The following is an 18,225-nucleotide window of genomic DNA, read 5'->3' on the forward strand; positions in this document are numbered from 1 at the left end:
TAAGTGCATCATTGCATTAAACTGACATTCTCTGTGATGAACTGAGAGAGAATGGGGCCTGGCTGCCTTATTACAGTGCTCAGATTCCTCATTTATAGAAAGCCTTATTGGTGGGGGGCCTCACAAAATGAGAGCTAGTATTTTTTTGCCTTATATATTATATACTAGAGGCCCAGTGCGTGAAAATCGTGCACTCAGGGGGGTCCCTCAGCCCAGCCTGCACCCTCTCACAGTCAAGAAGCCCATAGGGAATGGGCCTAAGCCGTCAGTCGGACATCCTTAGCGCTGCCGCGGAGCGTTGAGCATCTGCCCCCTGGTGGTCAGTGCGTGTCATAGCAACCGGGCGTTCATCCATTCAGTCAATTTGCATATTAGCCTTTTATTATATAGGACATTTTCTTCTACCTTAGCCACTGTATTTCCACATTGAGAAGGTAGAAATATCTGGGATGCATTTAGGTTAAAATAAAATGTTTTGGTGGTTAGCCCTGGCCAAATAGTTCAGTTGGTTAGAGCATCCTGATTGCCAAGGTTGTGGGTTTGGATGGGATATGTCACAGGAGCCAAGCTGAAAGATCTCCAATGGCCAAAGCTGAAATAATTAAAGCCAAACAATAAATACTGCATGGGATCATAACCTAAAATATAAAATACACATCCATGAGTCCATACTGGTAAATGACTGAATAAATGAGAACAAATTTTCATTACAGAAGAATTCTAAATAAAATGTGAAAATATACCCGCTTCCAGGGGGTAAAGTTTAAACCCCCTGGTGCCACTGAGGGTCGCCTGGACTTAGTGATTACTTCTAAAAAATAGAGTCTGGAAAGGGAAAAACAGTAACTTTACAGTGGAGAAGCTTGGCCGACACCACCATAACCAAGAGATAAAGGTTAGTATCATCTGTGTTAGGTTGATATCATGTACCCCAATCATGATGTGATGAGAAAATTACTTTATATCTGGGGTATTTTTTTCCTAAATCCATAACCCCAGTCCAATCATAAGAAATACACGAAACAACTCAAATTGAGGGACATTCTACACAATATCTGATCAGTCCTCCTCAAAACCCTCCACGTCAGGAAAGACAATAGGTGTCTGAGATACTGTCTGAGTTAAGAAGAGCCTACGGAGACAGGACAGCTGCGTAGTGTGGCCCCTGGACAGGATGCTGGCACAGAAAGAGGACATTAATGCAAAAACTGGTGAAATACAAAGAAAGCCTGGAGTTCAGTTACTTGAAACATAAAAATTTAGGTTTCTTAGTTATGACAAAGGTTCCGTGGTAATGTAAGATGTTAACAATGGAAAGCTAGTGAAGGGTATATAGCTCTTTGTACTATCTGCAGTTTTTCTTTAAATAAAAAACCAGTCCAAAATAAAAGTTTATTGAAAAAGAAAAAAAAGACATAATAGATGCTTTACCTTCTTTATTCCACTATGTATAACTGTTTTGTAGGATCAGAAAATATCTGCTGCAAAGGTGTGCTATGCAGTCTCTTAAGGCCGGTCTCTGTTCCTAAATGTAGAAGTATGGTCTGGATTCATGTTAAGAAATGGGAAATTCTTAAGACATGACACGGATGTGAAGAACACTGACTGACCTACTCTACGCTAGGACAAAACAAAGTCAGGACCCATTTGGAATCACGTACTGTGGTCTGACATAGATGTCTCTAGCATCATGTCACTTTCATTCATTTCAATTTCAAAGGTTTCTTCCAAAGAAGGTCTGGAATCTGGAGTTTTCCTTGAGGTTTCCAGTGGTGTAAGCCCTGTTTCTTCTGTAGTCTGTTTTTCTACTTCAAATTCCCTGAAATCCCACGGAGGTGAAATAATGTTTTTTAGTGTCTTCATTGTATGCACATCAAAGTCATAACATTTTAATTTGTCTTTAATGTCTGCTCCTAAAAAGAAACACCATAATAAGAACAAAATAAGAAATTCCATTATTTCACTATCATTTCCATTATTACATAACACAGCCTTTATCATTTAAGTCAAATGGTACTTTTAAGAGTACAAGTAAAGCTCAGAAAGAAAAAATGTTTCAATCATTTTCCTCCTTTTTTATTTTATTTTATTATCACAAGAGACAACTGGGAAGGCTTCTAGAAGTTCATGCAGTTTCAAGCTCTAGCATGGCTCAATAGCCATCCCGTTCCTAAAACCACTTACATAATGAAAGGAACCTGTGGGCGTTTTTTTCTCGACTGATAGATAAGAACTGCCTGTTGGCATTTTGGCATTGGTATATAGACACAAGTCTTATGCATATAAAAGCCACAGTGAAGGGAAATATATTTTCCACATATCAAAATCTTTAGAATGAAAAAAGGACTTTCAACAGATGTATGACATTCAATCATTTCTGACATAAAAACATGACAATTTTACACAGTACAAACTAATAGGTGTTTTGATAATGACATATAAGCCTTCTAAAAATATATTTTTATTTTGTACTATTTTGTACATCATGGTGACTATCCTATATAATAAAAGCCTAATATGCCAAGTGTCCGGTCGTCTGTCCAACCAATCAAAGCGTAATATGCTAATGATATGCTAAGGCTGCTCAACCGCTCACTATGATGTGCACTGATCACCAGGGGGCAGACGCTCAACACAGGAGCTGCCCCCTAGTGGTCAGTGCACTCCCACAGATGGAGTGCCGCTCAGCCAGAAGCCAGGATCATGATTGGCGAGCACAGTGGTGGTGGTGGGAACCTCTCCCACCTCCGTGGTAGCGCTAAAGATGTCGCAACTGCCGGCTTAGCCCTGGGCCTAAGCCGGCAGTTGGACATCCCCCGAGGGCTACTGGACAGCGAGAGGGCGCAGGACAAGCTGAGGGACCCACCCCCACCCCGAGTGCTCAAATTTCGTGCACCAGTCCTCTAGCAATTAATAATATTGTATTATATATTTGAAAGTTACTAAGAGAGTAGATCTTAAAAATTTCAGCATAAGAAAAAAATTCTGTAATTATGTACAGTCATGTTAACTAGACTTATTGTGGTGCTCATTGTGCAATACATACAAATATTGGATTATTATGTTGTATAGCTGAAACTTATATGTTACATGTCACTTATACCTCAATAAAATAAAAAGTAGTACAGGATATAAAATCATAGAGGAGACTTCTAAGTGTAGTGAATGGTAGACTTGGAAATCTCCTCTGTAAAATCATTACCTTTGTGAAGACAGGCAAAATATCTGCCTTACTCAGTATTGTATCTCCAGACCTCACTTAGCTGTATAGGAATTTTGCATTTAAGCCTCACAACTTGGCCAAATGAAGAAACATACTCAGATATGCCCCCAAACCACAGGGCTACTGAGTGGCAAAACTGAGATTTCAACCTAGGTTCTTCAGGATGCCAGAAGTCAAGCTTCTTTTTTCCTTTTTTAACTTTAAAAAACTGAGTCATAACCTACAAACCACAAAGTGTACACAGCTGGATGAATTCTCACATATGTATAAATCCACATAATCACCACCAGACCCAAACAGAACACTGCTGGCTCCAAGAAAACTACCTCATGCTGCTTTCAGTGAATACTTCCCTTTCTAAGCCAGAAGTAATCACTGCTTTGATGTTTGCATCATCAATGATTAGTTTTGCTTATTACTAATCTTCATATAAATGAAATTAATCAGTAAATATTGGGTTTTTTTTGGTCAAAATCTGTGAGATTCATCTATATTACGTGATTCAGTAGTTAGTCCTTTTAATTTTAATTGTGTAGTATTTTTTTGTATAAATATACCATAATTTATTTCTCCATTCACCTATTGGTGGACATTTGGTAATTTCCAATTAGATGCTTTTAAGAATAAAGCTAAGGCCCTAGCTGGTTTGGCTCAGTGGACAGAGCGTCAGCCTGTGGACTGAAGGGTTCCAGGTTCGATTCCAGTCAAGGGCACATGCCCAGGTTACGAGCTCAATCCCCAGTGGAGGGCATGCAGGAGGCAGCTGATCAATGGTTCTCTCTCATCATTGATGTTTCTATCTCTCTTTCCCTCTCCCTTCTCTGAAATCAATAAAAAGTATCTACACTAATAAGAGAAAAATGGTAATTGGCGTACGGCGATACCTTTTTCATTGGCTAATCAGGGCTATATGCAAATTAACTGCCAACTAAGATTGGCAGTTAACTGCCAACTAAGATTGGCAGTTAACTGCCAACAAGATGGCGGCTAATTTGCATATGTAGGCACAATGCAGGGAGGCAAAAGGGAAAGCAGGAAGAAGCCCCCTGCCACTGACAGTGATCTGAAACCCAGGGGGGAGCTAAGAGCTGGGGGGCAGGGCAAAGGCGGCCCTGGGGCCGCCTTTGCCCTGCCCCCCAGCCATGATCGGAGAATCAGGCGCCTTTGCCGCCCTGGCCAGTGATAGCAGGAAGTAGGGGTGGAGCCAGCGATGGGAGCTGGGCACGGTCAAAGCTGGCAGTCCCAGGAGCTAGGGGTCCCTTGCCTGGGCCCAAAGCGAAGCCCACAATTGCGGCGCCCCCTGCTGCCACTGCAGGTCCCCGCTGCCTGGGCCGGACGCCTAGGCCAGAGGCGTTAGGCCTGGGCAGGGGCGGAGCCTGCAACCGCGGGGAGCTGGGGGTCCCCTGCCCAGGCCTGACACCTCTGCCGGAGGCCTCAGGCCTGGTCAAGGGGCCGATCCGGTGATTGGTGATCGGAGGGTGATGAGGGTCAACTCCTCTGGCTGAGGCATCAGGCCTGGGTGGGGGGCGGAGCCGGGGATTGGGGGGATATGATGGTCCCCTTGCCCAGGCCTGAAGCCTGGGTCAGAGGCGTCAGGCTTGGGCGGGGGGTGGAGCAAGCGATCAGAGGGAGATGGGGCTCCCCTTCCCAGGCATGATTCCTGGGCCAGAGGCCTCAGGCCTGGGCGGGGGCCAGAGCCAGTGATCAGGGGGAGATGGGGGTCCCCTGTCCAAGCCTGACACCTCTGGCGGAGGCGTCAGGCCTGGACAAGGGGCCGATCAGGCGATCGGAGGGTGATGGGGGTCAACGCCTGAGGGCTCCCAGTATGTGAGAGGGGGCAGGCTGGGCTGAGGGACACTCCCCCCCCCCCCACCCAGTGCACGAATTTCGTGCACCGGGCCCCTAGTATTTTTATAAAAAAAAAAAAAGAATAAAGCTAAGAACAATCTTATGTGTGAACTTGGGTTTACTGAGGCCCTTGTTTCTGTTGGGCATATACTTGGGAGTAGAACACTACATATTAAGGTCAGTAATGCCCTAATAAGTCACACCTCCTGACACCTTTGCCACTCTTGAATAACCCCCTCCCAGATTGACGCTGCACTTAATCACATGACTCCTTTTGATGAAGAGAATGTGATGGAAGTAATTTTGTGTAACTTCCAGCTTTAAAGAGGGCTGGAATTTTACCTCTTGTCCTTTAGAACCCTGAGACCACCATGCTATGAAGAACTGGGATAAAAGACCACGGAGAGGCCCAGCAGTGTCAGGTGGGGCCCCCCACCTGTGTATGAAGCCATCTCAGATCATCGGCCCTGCCAAATGCCTGCAGACCATAGATACATAACTGAATGAGACCATCAAGAGCCAACTTTGAAAAATAATACATTTTTATTGGAGTGGTTTGTTAAGCAGCAACAGATAACTGATATAATAGGCCTGTTTAACTTTAGTAGATATGTTAAACAGTTTTATCTGTTTATAACCCTCCTGATAATAAAGTACATACAAGAGTTCTAGTTGTACTGTATCTATACTACACCAACACTAGGTACTATCAGTATTTCTAATTTTTAGCCATTCTGGCAGATGGGCAGTGTTATCTCATTATGGTTTTAATTTCATTTCCCTAATAAGTAAGATATTAAGCATCTTCATTTGCTTTGTAACTATATGGATATTCTCTTTGGTGAAGCTCCTGTTCAAGTATTTTGCCTGTTTTTGATTAAACTTTTTCTTACTGATTTGTAGGACTTTTTGTATTCTAGACACAAGTTCTTTGACAAGTCTATGTATTATGAATAACTTCTCTCAGTATATCACATGCCTTTTCACTCTCTTAATATTTGTGTTTTTGACAAATAGATCGTAATTGTATTGAAGCCCAAATAACATTTTTCCCTTTATGATTTTATGTTCTGTTAAAGAAATATTTGCCTATTCCAAAGTCCACATCTCAAGATTTAACCTCACTGTACCCTCTTTACCTTACAATGTTTATAAATAAATGAGTATCCAAGTACACCAATGCCATCCAAATTTATGACTTGCTTGTCATTAAAAAATAATTTAAAGAATTATGAGCACTGTAGCGTGAATGTAAACCAACTTAATATTCTACTAAAATATAAATATGCTATATCCTGCATTATAAAGTATTAAGGCCAGAGCCCTTTATCAGAAAAATGTCTCTAAGATTTTTCCATTATGCAATAAATTAATTCTTATATATCACAGTGCTCTGCACAAATTCTGTAATAGTATTTTGCATATAGCAAATATCCAACTTTAAACTCAATGAATACTTAATGAGTCATTAATTCTCACAGCATTGTTCTAACAAAAGAAAAGGGAGTTTCTTGATATTAATGTAGTTAGAATGGTAGGAAAAATAAACCTAGAACCCCACACAAAATTTTGAGAAACTGAAACAGAGATATATAACAATCTATAAAATGGACTATGACATCAATAATAATAATTGTAATCTTACCAATATAAGCTTCAGAATCACCAATGTACATTTCAATGCAATGACCAAGCATTGTAACAGAAAATGTATCATCTCGCCTAAGTCCAAGGGCCTGCCAGAAAAGATTCAGCATGGTTATTACAAGAAAAAATATTTTCTTCTCTTTTATTTTAAAATATTCTTGCTAAACTGAATTCAATATACTCTAGGGAATCTCAGGTGTGAATAGAAGGAGGTTGTTAGTGGGGATACAGCTAAAACAAGAGTAGCCATGAGTTAATGAATGTTGAAGTTGGGTGATGGTATGTGAAGGGTCATTACATTATTCTCTGTATTTTTTTATGTTTAAAATTCCCCTCCTCCAAAAAATTTTAAAAACTTTATGTCCACATGGAGCCCTTTGATTTGGTGGCCAAGTTAATTGCACAGGCCAGATCACAAACCTTGTGAGGGGAGACACAGAAGATATATGATTTGTGGCTGTTGTCTAAAACTTTCTGTTGACAGCATAAAATTTGCAGAGTCAATGTCTTTAGCTAACAGGGGTGGGGAACATCTGGCCTGTGGGCCATATTAGACCAACAAAATAATTTGATCTGGCCCTGCCAAGGCATTCGGGGTGAGTTAATTAAATGTTTGACCAAATATAGCAGGATAATTTTTAAGTTGATAGTTCTGTATGGCCTATGAATGATGTTTTAAATATTCAAATGGCCTTTGGCAGAAAAAGGGTTCCCCACCCCTGGAGAAGGAACCTGAGTCAATAGCAGGGTATGCTGGCACCACGACACTACTTTGGGAAAACAGGGTAATCACCTGGTACAAAAGTGATTTAGAAAAACCACACTCTGAATGTGAAGAACTGAATATCTTAACTATTTATTTCCCTTATATTTTCTTTTTATGTTGGTACTTGAGTGATCCCTGAAAAAAATCTATATGCTAATATATCCAATAGAGCATGTTTTAAGTACAAAACAGTTGACAGGAAATAATTATGTTAAAGTTTAAGTGGCAGTGATTGTTTTATTTTTGTGGTCAACTTGCTTATTAATGGCATCTTAGATTTGATGAAGCACAGCATATAGATTAAGGAGAGATTCTTTCCTTGTAATAAGTGCATATTGTTTTGTTCATATGTTTAAGTGATCTAAGGAAATTAATTATAACTCATAAATGGACTAAAAAAACCCACTAGAATTTCCAACGGGTTCTCACTGTGCAACACAAACGCCCTGCCTAGAATAACGGCCGGCTCAGACTGGGCTGACAGACATCACTGGATACTACTATATCTCACTGCACACATAAGACAAGTCTCACACTTGTTTCTAATTTATTGAATATTGCACAACATACTTTTCTCTGCAAAGAATAAAATATAAGGTCACCTAAAGAATTTTAAAATGGCAAAGTAACAAAACATTGCCTAGAAAAGATCTCTTTTTTTGTAAAGTGGTAAATGTTAACCAGATTTAAAATTAGGTACAAACAAAAGACATACTGTATGGAAATAGTCCACAGCATTTTCAAAGTTGCCCATCAGACTATGGATATACCCTATGGCAGAATAGGTGGATGCATTTTGCGGAATTAACACCAATGCCTGACGGTGATAATCCAATGCCTCAGCATACTTTCTGTGAGAGAAGAGAGAGAGGGAGTTGGGGAGGGGAGGAGAATGGGAAGAAAGAGATAAAACAATTAGTGAGTACAGTAAAAGTAGTAAATACTAAGTCTAAGATGAGAATACCTATTAAAAACATAAATACTTTCCTATACTAGAACAGTGATGGCGAACCTTCTGAGCTCGGTGTGTCAGCATTTTGAAAAACCCTAACTTAACTCTGGTATCGTGTCACATATAGAAATTTTTTGATATCTGTAACCATAGTAAAACAAAGACTTATGTTTTTGATATTTATTTTATATATTTAAATGCCATTTAACAAAGTAAAATCAACCAAAAAAATGAGTTTGCGTGTCACCTCTGACACGCGTGTCATAGGTTCGCCATCACTGTACTAGAATAACAGTCTAGACCAGCGGTTCTCAACCTGTGGGTCACGACCCCTTTGGGGGTCGAATGACCCTTTCACAGGGGTCGCCTAAGACCATTGGAAAACACATATATAATTACATATTGTTTTTGTGATTACTCACTGCTGGGGTCCAACCCCAGCAGGTCCAGGGGTCCCCAAAGGTGTGGACGGAGTCGGCGAAGAAGGAATGACAAGGAGGCAGCGATCAGTTGATCAGCAGCCTAGCCAGGATCTCTAGCCAGGATCTCCAGCCAGGTTCTGGTCTGGATCTCCAGCAAAGTTCTGTGTCCTTGTTCTCTTGCTAGGTTCTCCAGCCAGGTTCTCCAGCCAAGTTCTGGTCTGGATCTCCAGAGAGGTTCTGCTCTGGATCTCCAGCGAAGTTCTGGTTAGGATCTCCAGCCAGGTTCTGTGTCCATGTTCTCTTGCTAGGTTCTCCAGGTTCTCCAGCCAGGTTCTGTAGCCATGTTCCCTCGCTAGGTTCTCCAGCCAGGTTCTGTCCAGGATCTCCAGCCAGGTTCTGTGTCCATGGTCTCTTGCTAGGTTCTCCAGCCAGGTTCTGTAGCCATGTTCCCTCGCTAGGTTCTCCAGCCAGGTTCTGTCCAGGTTCTCCAGCCAGGTTCAGTCACCAGGTTCTAGTCAGGTTCTCTTGCCAATTTCTGTAGTCAGGTTCAGTCCAGGATCTTTTGCCATGTTCTCTCCAGCGAAGTTCTTCTGTCTCTAGAGAACGTTCTGTGTAGGTTCTGTGCCAATTTCTGTCTCTCTCTCTGTCTTGCTACATCTGTATTTATACCAGTTGATTCAATCCTATCAATCTCTATTACAAAGGTTAGGGTGTTTCTTATCTCCATTCCAGGGAGTAAAGATTATGTAGCTTAAGCATGACTGTTCGTAGTTAAAGTGATTAATTACCCGCCTGGCACTTAGTTAAGAGGTTTTATTCCCTCCCTAACTTCAGGGGGAAATCCCTACCTGGGGAAACAACCTTTCTCAGAGACCTTGGTTAAAACACATAGTGCCAAGAAGGTGAGCAAACATATTAAGAACAGTATGCCATATATGCCAGGTCCCTTGAAACAGCAAGCATGGACCAGCTCCCGGCAACTCACTATGCTTTAATTATGTTCAATTTGTAACAATGAAAATACATCCTGCATATCAGATATTTACATTATGATTCATAACAGTAGCAAAATTACAGTTATGAAGTAGCAACGAAAATAATTTTATGGTTGGGGGTCACCACAACATGAGGAACTGTATTAAAGGGTCGCGGCATTAGGAAGGTTGAGAACCACTGGTCTAGACTGTTAACTGATAACAGTACTTCATATCCACTTTTGCGTATCTTAACACCTCCTTGACATGTACTTTCCTGCCTGCTCACTCAGCCAGCTGAGGGTGCTCCTGCAGGGGTATTGCTGCATTCCTCCTGGTGCTTAATAGGAGACTGGAGCCAGCACCTAATCCCTGACACTTAGGCCTGTGCCCTATCACATGGCAAGGCCTCCTTATGTGAAGTCAAACCTCCTACACCAGAGGTGGTGAAAGGCAACTCAAGAGGTTTGCTTTAAGGTCAAAAGGAGTTACTTGGAAGGCATTTTCAAAAGTTCTCTGGAATACTTTCCCTGTAAAATCTTTTCTGAAAAAAAGGTTTTGTGCTCAATAAAGTTTAGGAAATGTTGCAGCTCATAATACATAGTAAAGACTCCCAAGAAATCCTGAAACAGAAAACCCATTAAATTTTGAGTAACCTAGAGTCTACCAAATTCATTTAACTAAAGAATCTATTTTCATTTTTTTAAAATATATTTTATTGATTTTTTACAGAGGAAGGGAGAAGAATAGAGTTAGAAACCTCGGTGAGAGAGAAACATTCATCAGCTGCCTTCTGCACACTCCCTACTGGGGATATGCCCGCAACCAAGGTACATGCCCTTGTCTGGAATCGAACCTGGGACCCTTGAGTCCGCAGGCTGACACTCTATCCACTGAGCCAAACCGGTTAGGACCAAAGAATCTATTTTCAACTGCCATCTGTTTCTCACACCACAAAACTGTTATCAAGCGGAAAACAGTGAGATAGAATGTAGACATCCTATATAATAAAAGGCTAATATGCAAATTGTCCCCTCAGGAGTTTGACCAGGAGTTCGATTGTTTGCTATGACGTGCGGTGACTGACAGGGGACGGCACGGACCATGGCAGGCGACCAGTGGTTGCAGGGTGCTGAGGGAGTGAGGGAAGGAGGCAGGGAGGCGGGGAAGTGGGGAACCTGATTGGCCCTGATCGCCAGCCAGGCCTAGGGACCCTACCCGTGCACATATTTCGTGCACTGGGGCTCTAGTGGTTTTATACTATCCTAATTCTTCTAAATTAATTTTGAACATTAAAAATTATTTAATCTAAGAAAATAAAAGTGATTATAATTCTTGACATAGTACTAAAAATTATTACTAAAAATTATAAGATTACTGAAAATTATATATTATTATAAATTAACGATAACAAAAACAACTATTTTTCCACAAAAATATGGAAAAGGCTAAAGAATGTAACAATGAAAATTAAGTTCACTTTCAGTCACAAGAATATTTCTGAAAATATTTCACTTACTTAAGTTTTCTGCAGACATGCCCCAAGTTGTTCAACAAAGGTTCCCATTTGTCAACAGTTACCTGAAACACAGCAACATCAAACCCATGACTTCCAGATGTCACTTTTCAGCCTGACCTGTTTGCACTGCATTATTTCATTCATCTATGCGAGTTGGACTCTCTCCTGGTGCTTGCACAGCACTAAGCAGGAGTATTTGCTGTTTTTTCCATCTTTCTTTACTACTACTGAGACTTCCTGAGGATATTACTATTTTACTTGAATATTTATGTATCGCTCTGTCTGGTGTGGCTCAGTTGGTAGAGCATCACCCCATGCACCAAGAGGTCGCCATTTTGATTCCTGATCAGGGCACATGCCCAGGTTGTGGGTTTGGTCCTTGAGGGTTTGGTCCCTGGGGGTTGGGTCCCCAGACTAGAGGGGGGGGGGGTTGGGGGGAGAGACAGGGACAGAAGGCAACCGCTTGATGTTTCTCACATTGATGTTACTCTCTTTCTCTCCCTCTTTCTCTAAAATCAATTAAAAAAAACCACATTTTTAAAAGAAATTACTGATTGGTTGATTTTAGAGAGAGAGAGAGAGAGAGAGAGAGAGAGAGAGAGAGAGAAAGAAAAACATCGATTTGTTGTTCCACCCACCTTTGCATTCATCGTTTGATTCTTATAGGTGTCCTGGCCAGGGCCCCGAGAACATTATTTTACTAGCACAATTTGTCATAGGGCCCACCTATGTTGAAGAAGTTCAAATTTTATATCTCCAGCTCAGAGCTTTATATTCTGTCTAATAAAATATTTCTACTTAGACATCTCAGAAGCACTTCAAATTCAATGAGCCACATGCTAAACTCTTATCGTCGCTCTCTTGCCATCCCAGCTCCCTAACCACACCTCCTCCTGAGTGCCCTCACAGTACATGGCACCCATGTCATACCTGACCCCTCCAAGGAATCACCAAGGCTTGTTAATCAGCCTTCTTGGTATAATTACAACCACCCATTAAAAAGTCTTGTCTGGGCCCCAATCAGACAAGTCTGACCATGCTGCCCTTCTTAAACCTTTTGTTGTCCCACGCCCCTCAGGATAAGGTGCAGACTTTAACATCACCTTCAAGACCCTTAATAGCTTCTGCCCCATTTTTTCTGCCCCATTCTCTGTGAACTCAAAATCCAAGTCATACTAAATTAGCTCCAACTTTGCACACACCGTTCCCTATTCCTGAAATACCCTATTCCTTACTTTTGCCTGGTTAACATCAACCATCCTTTAGGACTGAGGTGTATGATGTAGCCAGGCTTTCTTGATCCACCCCCAAATCTGGGTTAACTGCCCTTCTATGTGGGTTTCTTTATTTCCGCAATCACAACCCTTTTGTACCACAAAATTATTGCCAATTTACTTATCTGAATTCCCCAATCGATCTGAGGGCAGGAAATAGCAAACAAATTCCCTCTTGCCTCTCAATGCCTAGCTTAGAGCTTAGGGCACAGTCAATATGCATTAAGTAAGTCTGATCTGTAAATGAATACTCAGATCTGAGCCACTCTCTCTAACTCTCCTGAGCCTGGTACTGGGAGGAACAGCCCACTTGAATGAAAACAAACTCTTTGTGATTCTTTTTTTTTTCTTCTTCTTTTTTTTTTTAACTACCACTAAAAATATCCTCACCCGAGGAATTTTTTAGAGAGAGTGGAAGGGAGAGGGAGAGACAAAGAGAGAGAAACATCGATATGAGACACATCATCGATTGATTGCTTCCTGTGAACCTGCAACTGAGGTACGTGCCCTTGACCAAAATTGACAGGCTGACACTATCCACTGAGCCCAACCAGCTAGGGCCCCTTTGTGATTCTTCAGCATGACTGCTTTCCTGTGGCTATTTTGACATTTTCAGCAGTTGATTAACTAAGGTCAAACAATGTTTTCCCCTTTTCATATAACTTTCTAATGGAAATTCTGAGTTTAATGGTATTGTGTTTTTGTACTTAAAATCATTACTTCAAATTTCTGTAGAATCCTAAAATGCCTTCTGATCATCAAAGAATATAGTTTAAATTTTAAGTGTCATTTAAGACAGTGCATTTCAAACTTTTCTGTACATGAGAAATCACCTGGGGATCTTGCTAAAACTGCAGATTTTGATTCAGTAGGTCTGAGATTCTGTATTTCTAATGAGCTCCCAGGTAATGCTGATACGGCTGGTCCAGTTTGAGTACCAAGGTCCTAAGGTATTCAATTGTATGAAAACTGGCAAGGTGCTAAGTAGCAACCCTATATTAACAAAAACACATGTATTATCCAGTCCATCCAAGACTGTGCTGTGGAAGAACCTGTTTATATACATACATGTGCAAACACACAGAAATACAGTGTTTTTAAGTTCATATGACAAGTAAGAAGAGACCAAAATAAACAAAGCGGTGTCTATGGGGACAGGTGAACTGCCACCTGACAGGAAGCCCAAGGGAGCTGTATCTGTCTCAGCAAGGAGGAACTACGACCAAAGAAGATGTGGACTGTGGGCAAGTATGCCCAAGTATGTAACTGGAAAGTGGCAAACAGAATAGAATAAAACCAAATAGGTACAAGTAAAAAGATTCAGGAACCAGAGAGTAGAAACATGCAAATTCCTTATCTACAGAAGTTTACAATATCTAAAACTGTTAAAATAATATAGTATATACACATCCATGCTAGATGGAAGGTTAATTCATGAGTGCAAATTCATGGGGTACATCTTTCATACAATAGAACCTAGTAAATTTTTCAAATAGTTAATAGTCTAAATATATGTTAAGTACAAGGTGAGGAAAAACAATAATAGGTCTGAATTTGAATGACAGCCCCATTTCAGTGGGATCAGCTGCTATATTTAACCACTTATCAAAGATGAGGCTCTTTTGGGTGCTAGAGGACATATTATGTTATGTGCTGCAGTGCCCACCAGTTTCCACGAGTTATCACACATTCCTTGTATCAAATAATCATCAAATATATTCTGATTACTCCCACCTATCAAAACTAGAGCACAGAGCCAACACCTGCCCTCCTCTCCATTAGAAACAAATTCATTTTGTACCATGAAGTAAAACAGTTGATTGCCTGACAATTGTTACGATAAATATTAGGTTATTATATGATATTAGGTTACTTTTTTCTAAGCAAGACAGATTATCTATATTATTTTCCTCATTCAATAGTACACATACTTACGAGTGTGCGTATTTATAGATATTACATAAAATACCTCATTCCCAATTGCTTTAATTTTTTCCAAAGCATCAAGAAACCATTTTTCTGCTGTTTTCCATCTAAAATAGAAGGAAAAAAGATTGCAGGTTATTCAAAGTTAGAAAACTTAATAAACATTTTAAGAAAAATTTGATTCTCTTTTTAGTAATATAAAATGAAATGAGGTAAACCTCTGTAAATAGTACATTACAATGTACTATTTGCAATAGCAATTGTAATAGATGATGAATTTATGGCATTAATATCACTGGAGTTCAAGATGTTAGGAGATACAGTCGATTCTCATTATTCTCTGTGTTCTCTAGTCACCATGCACACTGTTAGTGCAGTCAGAACTACTGCTCCCAGTGGAAATACAGGGCTTAGGTTCCCAAACCTCTGCTCACATTTTTTACCAAATGTTCAACCTATAACCTGTTTTATATATGCTTGTGCTTAGTGATGCCTAATTTAACATATATTGTTGCTTCATTAACACTGAACTGAAGGCACTGTAACTTATGCCTTCACAAAGTTTATCTAACAAATGTATTTTCTGCAAGGCACAACACAACACAGCCTTCTTGTGCTTAGGAACACTAGACAGATCTCAGCACTACACTTGGGGGCCATTTTAAACAGTGAAATTACCAACAAAAAGCACAAAAACGTGTCACAAAATTGAATGTAAAAAAGAACACTTGTTTAAGTAGGAAAGTGGAAATAAGAAGGAAAAACATCATTTGTTTGACCTTAGCTGGGAAAACGCACATGTCCGCACAATGTGAAAGCACCTTGATTGACTTTGGGGGTAAAAATGAGTTGACTGTATATTAAAATATTATTATACATTATTTTTAAATCTCCAAACTTTCTTTTATAAATACTAGGTAACCCAATTTTTCACGCCACAACAAACCATTACAGAAGTACTAATTTACTGTTTTAAATTCATGTATAATTTAATGCAAAGAGCTATACATATTTTTCTCTTTGAGAATGACATTGAACTACTTATTCTATAAATGTTCAAGGCTACAGTTTATGCCTCAATTGACCAGTAAACTCAGGTTAGGCCATCCTAGTTTAATTTTGAGGTTAACTGGAAGCTAAACAGAAAACATTTTCATTCCAAAGTTGTAGAGAATGTTTCTCAAATGCATGACTCCAGCTCCTAATCAACAAGGAGATAGATGACTGAGGAATCTGCAGTGCCCAGGCCATCCTGCAGGGCTCAAGTGAGTTGACAGCAACAACAGTCCAATCTCAGAACTTAGGAGCTTGTAATAGCCCACATTAAAGGGGACCAAACCGGAGGTTTAGCATTTTTAAAGAAATCCAAGATAACACTTTCTATTTCTTTTTTTTTTAACTGTACACCCCCTTCTCCTAAAGAATACACTTTTAAAAATCTACTGAAGGGTCACTCTGAGCAGTTAAACTCTAGTGATTGAGGTTTTATTATACTAATAAAAAGGAAACAGAAGGGCTTTTGGCCTTTCAGTACTTACTCTCCATTTTGAAATGCAACCACGCCAACTTCATGCATAACAAAAGGATCTTCTGGTGCAATGCTTAGAGCCTGGCCAAAGAATCTTTCAGCCAATTTTGAGTTATTGGTTAATCCATATTCTAATCCAATATAGAGCATTGGCAAATGACACCTAAAAATATTGGAAATTTTCATATATTCAACACCAAAAACAATAATCCAGTAGAAATTAATTTATTGGCTTCAAATCCTGTCTGCAAAATAACTTAAATATAGGCAAAAACAGAGCATTTACTTTTTTCTAAAACTTGGTTTACTAATATTTAAAGAATGTCAAATGGACTTTTAGTTTAATCAGCTGCCACTTCTGGAACCTTTCAGCAACCTAGCCTTTATATCTCATTATTCAACAGTAAACCCCCAAAATCCTCTAAAGCAGAAAAACAAGTCTATGCTGACTGTTTTCCTACACTATGCTAATGTCATGGCCCTATTCTAGACTGTCCTCCTCATTCTCCTTTATGGACTCAGTACCATGTATCCTTCATGACTGTGTTAAAGTTCTGCTTCCCTTCATGAAGCTGCTTCTGACTTTCTAACTGAAATGGCTCTTCCTGTGTAGATTCCAATATACCAGTTATTATCAGTTCCACTGCAAAGAGTTCTGAATTATGTCATGTCTAGTCCATTTTCATGTTCTCTGAGATAGTTTTACATACAAAGTACAGAGATTACATTAAAGCAGAGAAAACATACTTTTTCTTTGCAGATGGATCTAAGAATGTCAATAATACTGACTGAAAGGTTGGTATGTGCTTTGGTTCAAATCTAGAATTATGACTCAAGAATCTATGTTCTACAGAAAGGTCAGGAAGAATGCTTTAAAAGTTTTTACCTGGAGGATGTATTTCTGAAATGGCAGAATACTATCTACTTCTCCATGAAAACAACAAAAGCATTGCCAAAAATCATCAAAATAAACTTTTTCAGAACTCTGGAAGTTAAACAAAGGCCTACAACAATGTGAAGAGTGTTTATTCTAGAGAAACAGCTGAGTCTCAGCAAGAACAACGGATTGTATGATGTTTTAACTTGTTCCTTTCCTGTCTCCCTTTTCTCAGCTCCACACTAGCCTAGAACATCAGCAGCCCAGAAGCCCCTGGAGGAGAATGAGCTTGGAGATCCTGATATGTGCCACAGAGAACTGTCACTAATAAGTCACCCACCTATCAGCTCCCTGGAAAACCCCCATTCATAGCTTGATTTTCTTTGACCTGACTCATAGCCAACTCAGTGAGATAAGCTCTCTCCCAGGGCAGTTGTTGAAAACAATCAGTGGTAACTGTTTAATATTAACCTGAGGCAGCCATACCAGTGGAGGCAAACAAGAGGCTGACCAAAAACTTAAAAGGAAATCGGGAAATGAGATGTCTGTAAGGGAACACACAGAGATGTGTGTCAGATTTGTAGCCAGTCAGTCAGAAGTATCATTGGCCTGGGACTTGTGATTGGCACCTGAAGTGGGGAGGGGCAGTCTTGTAGGACTAAGCCCTTACTTAACCTGTGAGGTCTGCACTAACTCTGGATAGTCAGTTTGAGAAATGAATTGACTTGGAGGTTCCAGTTGGTGTCTGGAGAATCAGAGAATTGGTTGTTGGTGTTGGAAAGAACCCTAGTTGTTATTAATCCAAACAAAATTGTTTTAAAATGTTACTTATAGTCCCCAAGATAATCACACACACAAAAAAAATTCCTCAAAATTATAAGAAAACAGGGAATTAAAATGGTACATTACAAAATATCTAACACAAAAGAAGGCAATACTGGCAAACAGAAGAACACAGAAGATAAAAGACATAAAAAACAGAGCAAAATGGCAAATAAACCCTATCTTATCAGTAATTATATTATGCATAAATATATAAAACTCCACCAAAAGATAAGAAACCAGCAGAATAGATAATAAAACCACAGTCCAACTATATGTTGTTCACAAGAGACAACTTCATTTATTTTAAAAATATGTTTATCTTTAATGACCCAAGATTTTGCAAAACACACTGATATACCCTGAACTGGGTGGAAATACAGCATTTTAGCAGTGCTGCTGCCAAGCCGGTGGATGCTTGCTGGAGACACTACTCCCCAGGTGGGG

At 39.9% G+C, this 18,225-nt stretch overlaps 1 protein-coding gene across 2 annotated transcripts in view; it reads right to left on the bottom strand.

Annotated features, from left to right (window-relative positions):
• Positions 1 to 1,378: 1,378 nt before the first annotated feature.
• Positions 1,379 to 18,225, bottom strand: part of CDC16 (cell division cycle 16) — a 40,030-nt gene continuing 23,183 nt past the window's right edge. Inside the window, exons 13-18 of one of the 2 annotated variants that reach the window (XM_081085048.1) lie at positions 16,090 to 16,242; positions 14,595 to 14,658; positions 11,352 to 11,413; positions 8,200 to 8,335; positions 6,717 to 6,807; positions 1,379 to 1,913 (exon numbers count right to left, since the gene is read on the bottom strand). In XM_081085048.1, the coding sequence (XP_080941174.1) occupies positions 1,654 to 1,913; positions 6,717 to 6,807; positions 8,200 to 8,335; positions 11,352 to 11,413; positions 14,595 to 14,658; positions 16,090 to 16,242 (766 nt within the window). In that variant the 3' untranslated portion in view covers positions 1,379 to 1,653. The remainder of the gene's footprint in view (positions 1,914 to 6,716; positions 6,808 to 8,199; positions 8,336 to 11,351; positions 11,414 to 14,594; positions 14,659 to 16,089; positions 16,243 to 18,225) is intronic. The other variant, XM_081085049.1, reaches the window with a different exon arrangement.

Source organism: Myotis nattereri (assembly GCF_964212035.1).
Source record: "Myotis nattereri genome assembly, chromosome: 2".
Lineage (NCBI taxonomy): Eukaryota > Metazoa > Chordata > Mammalia > Chiroptera > Vespertilionidae > Myotis > Myotis nattereri.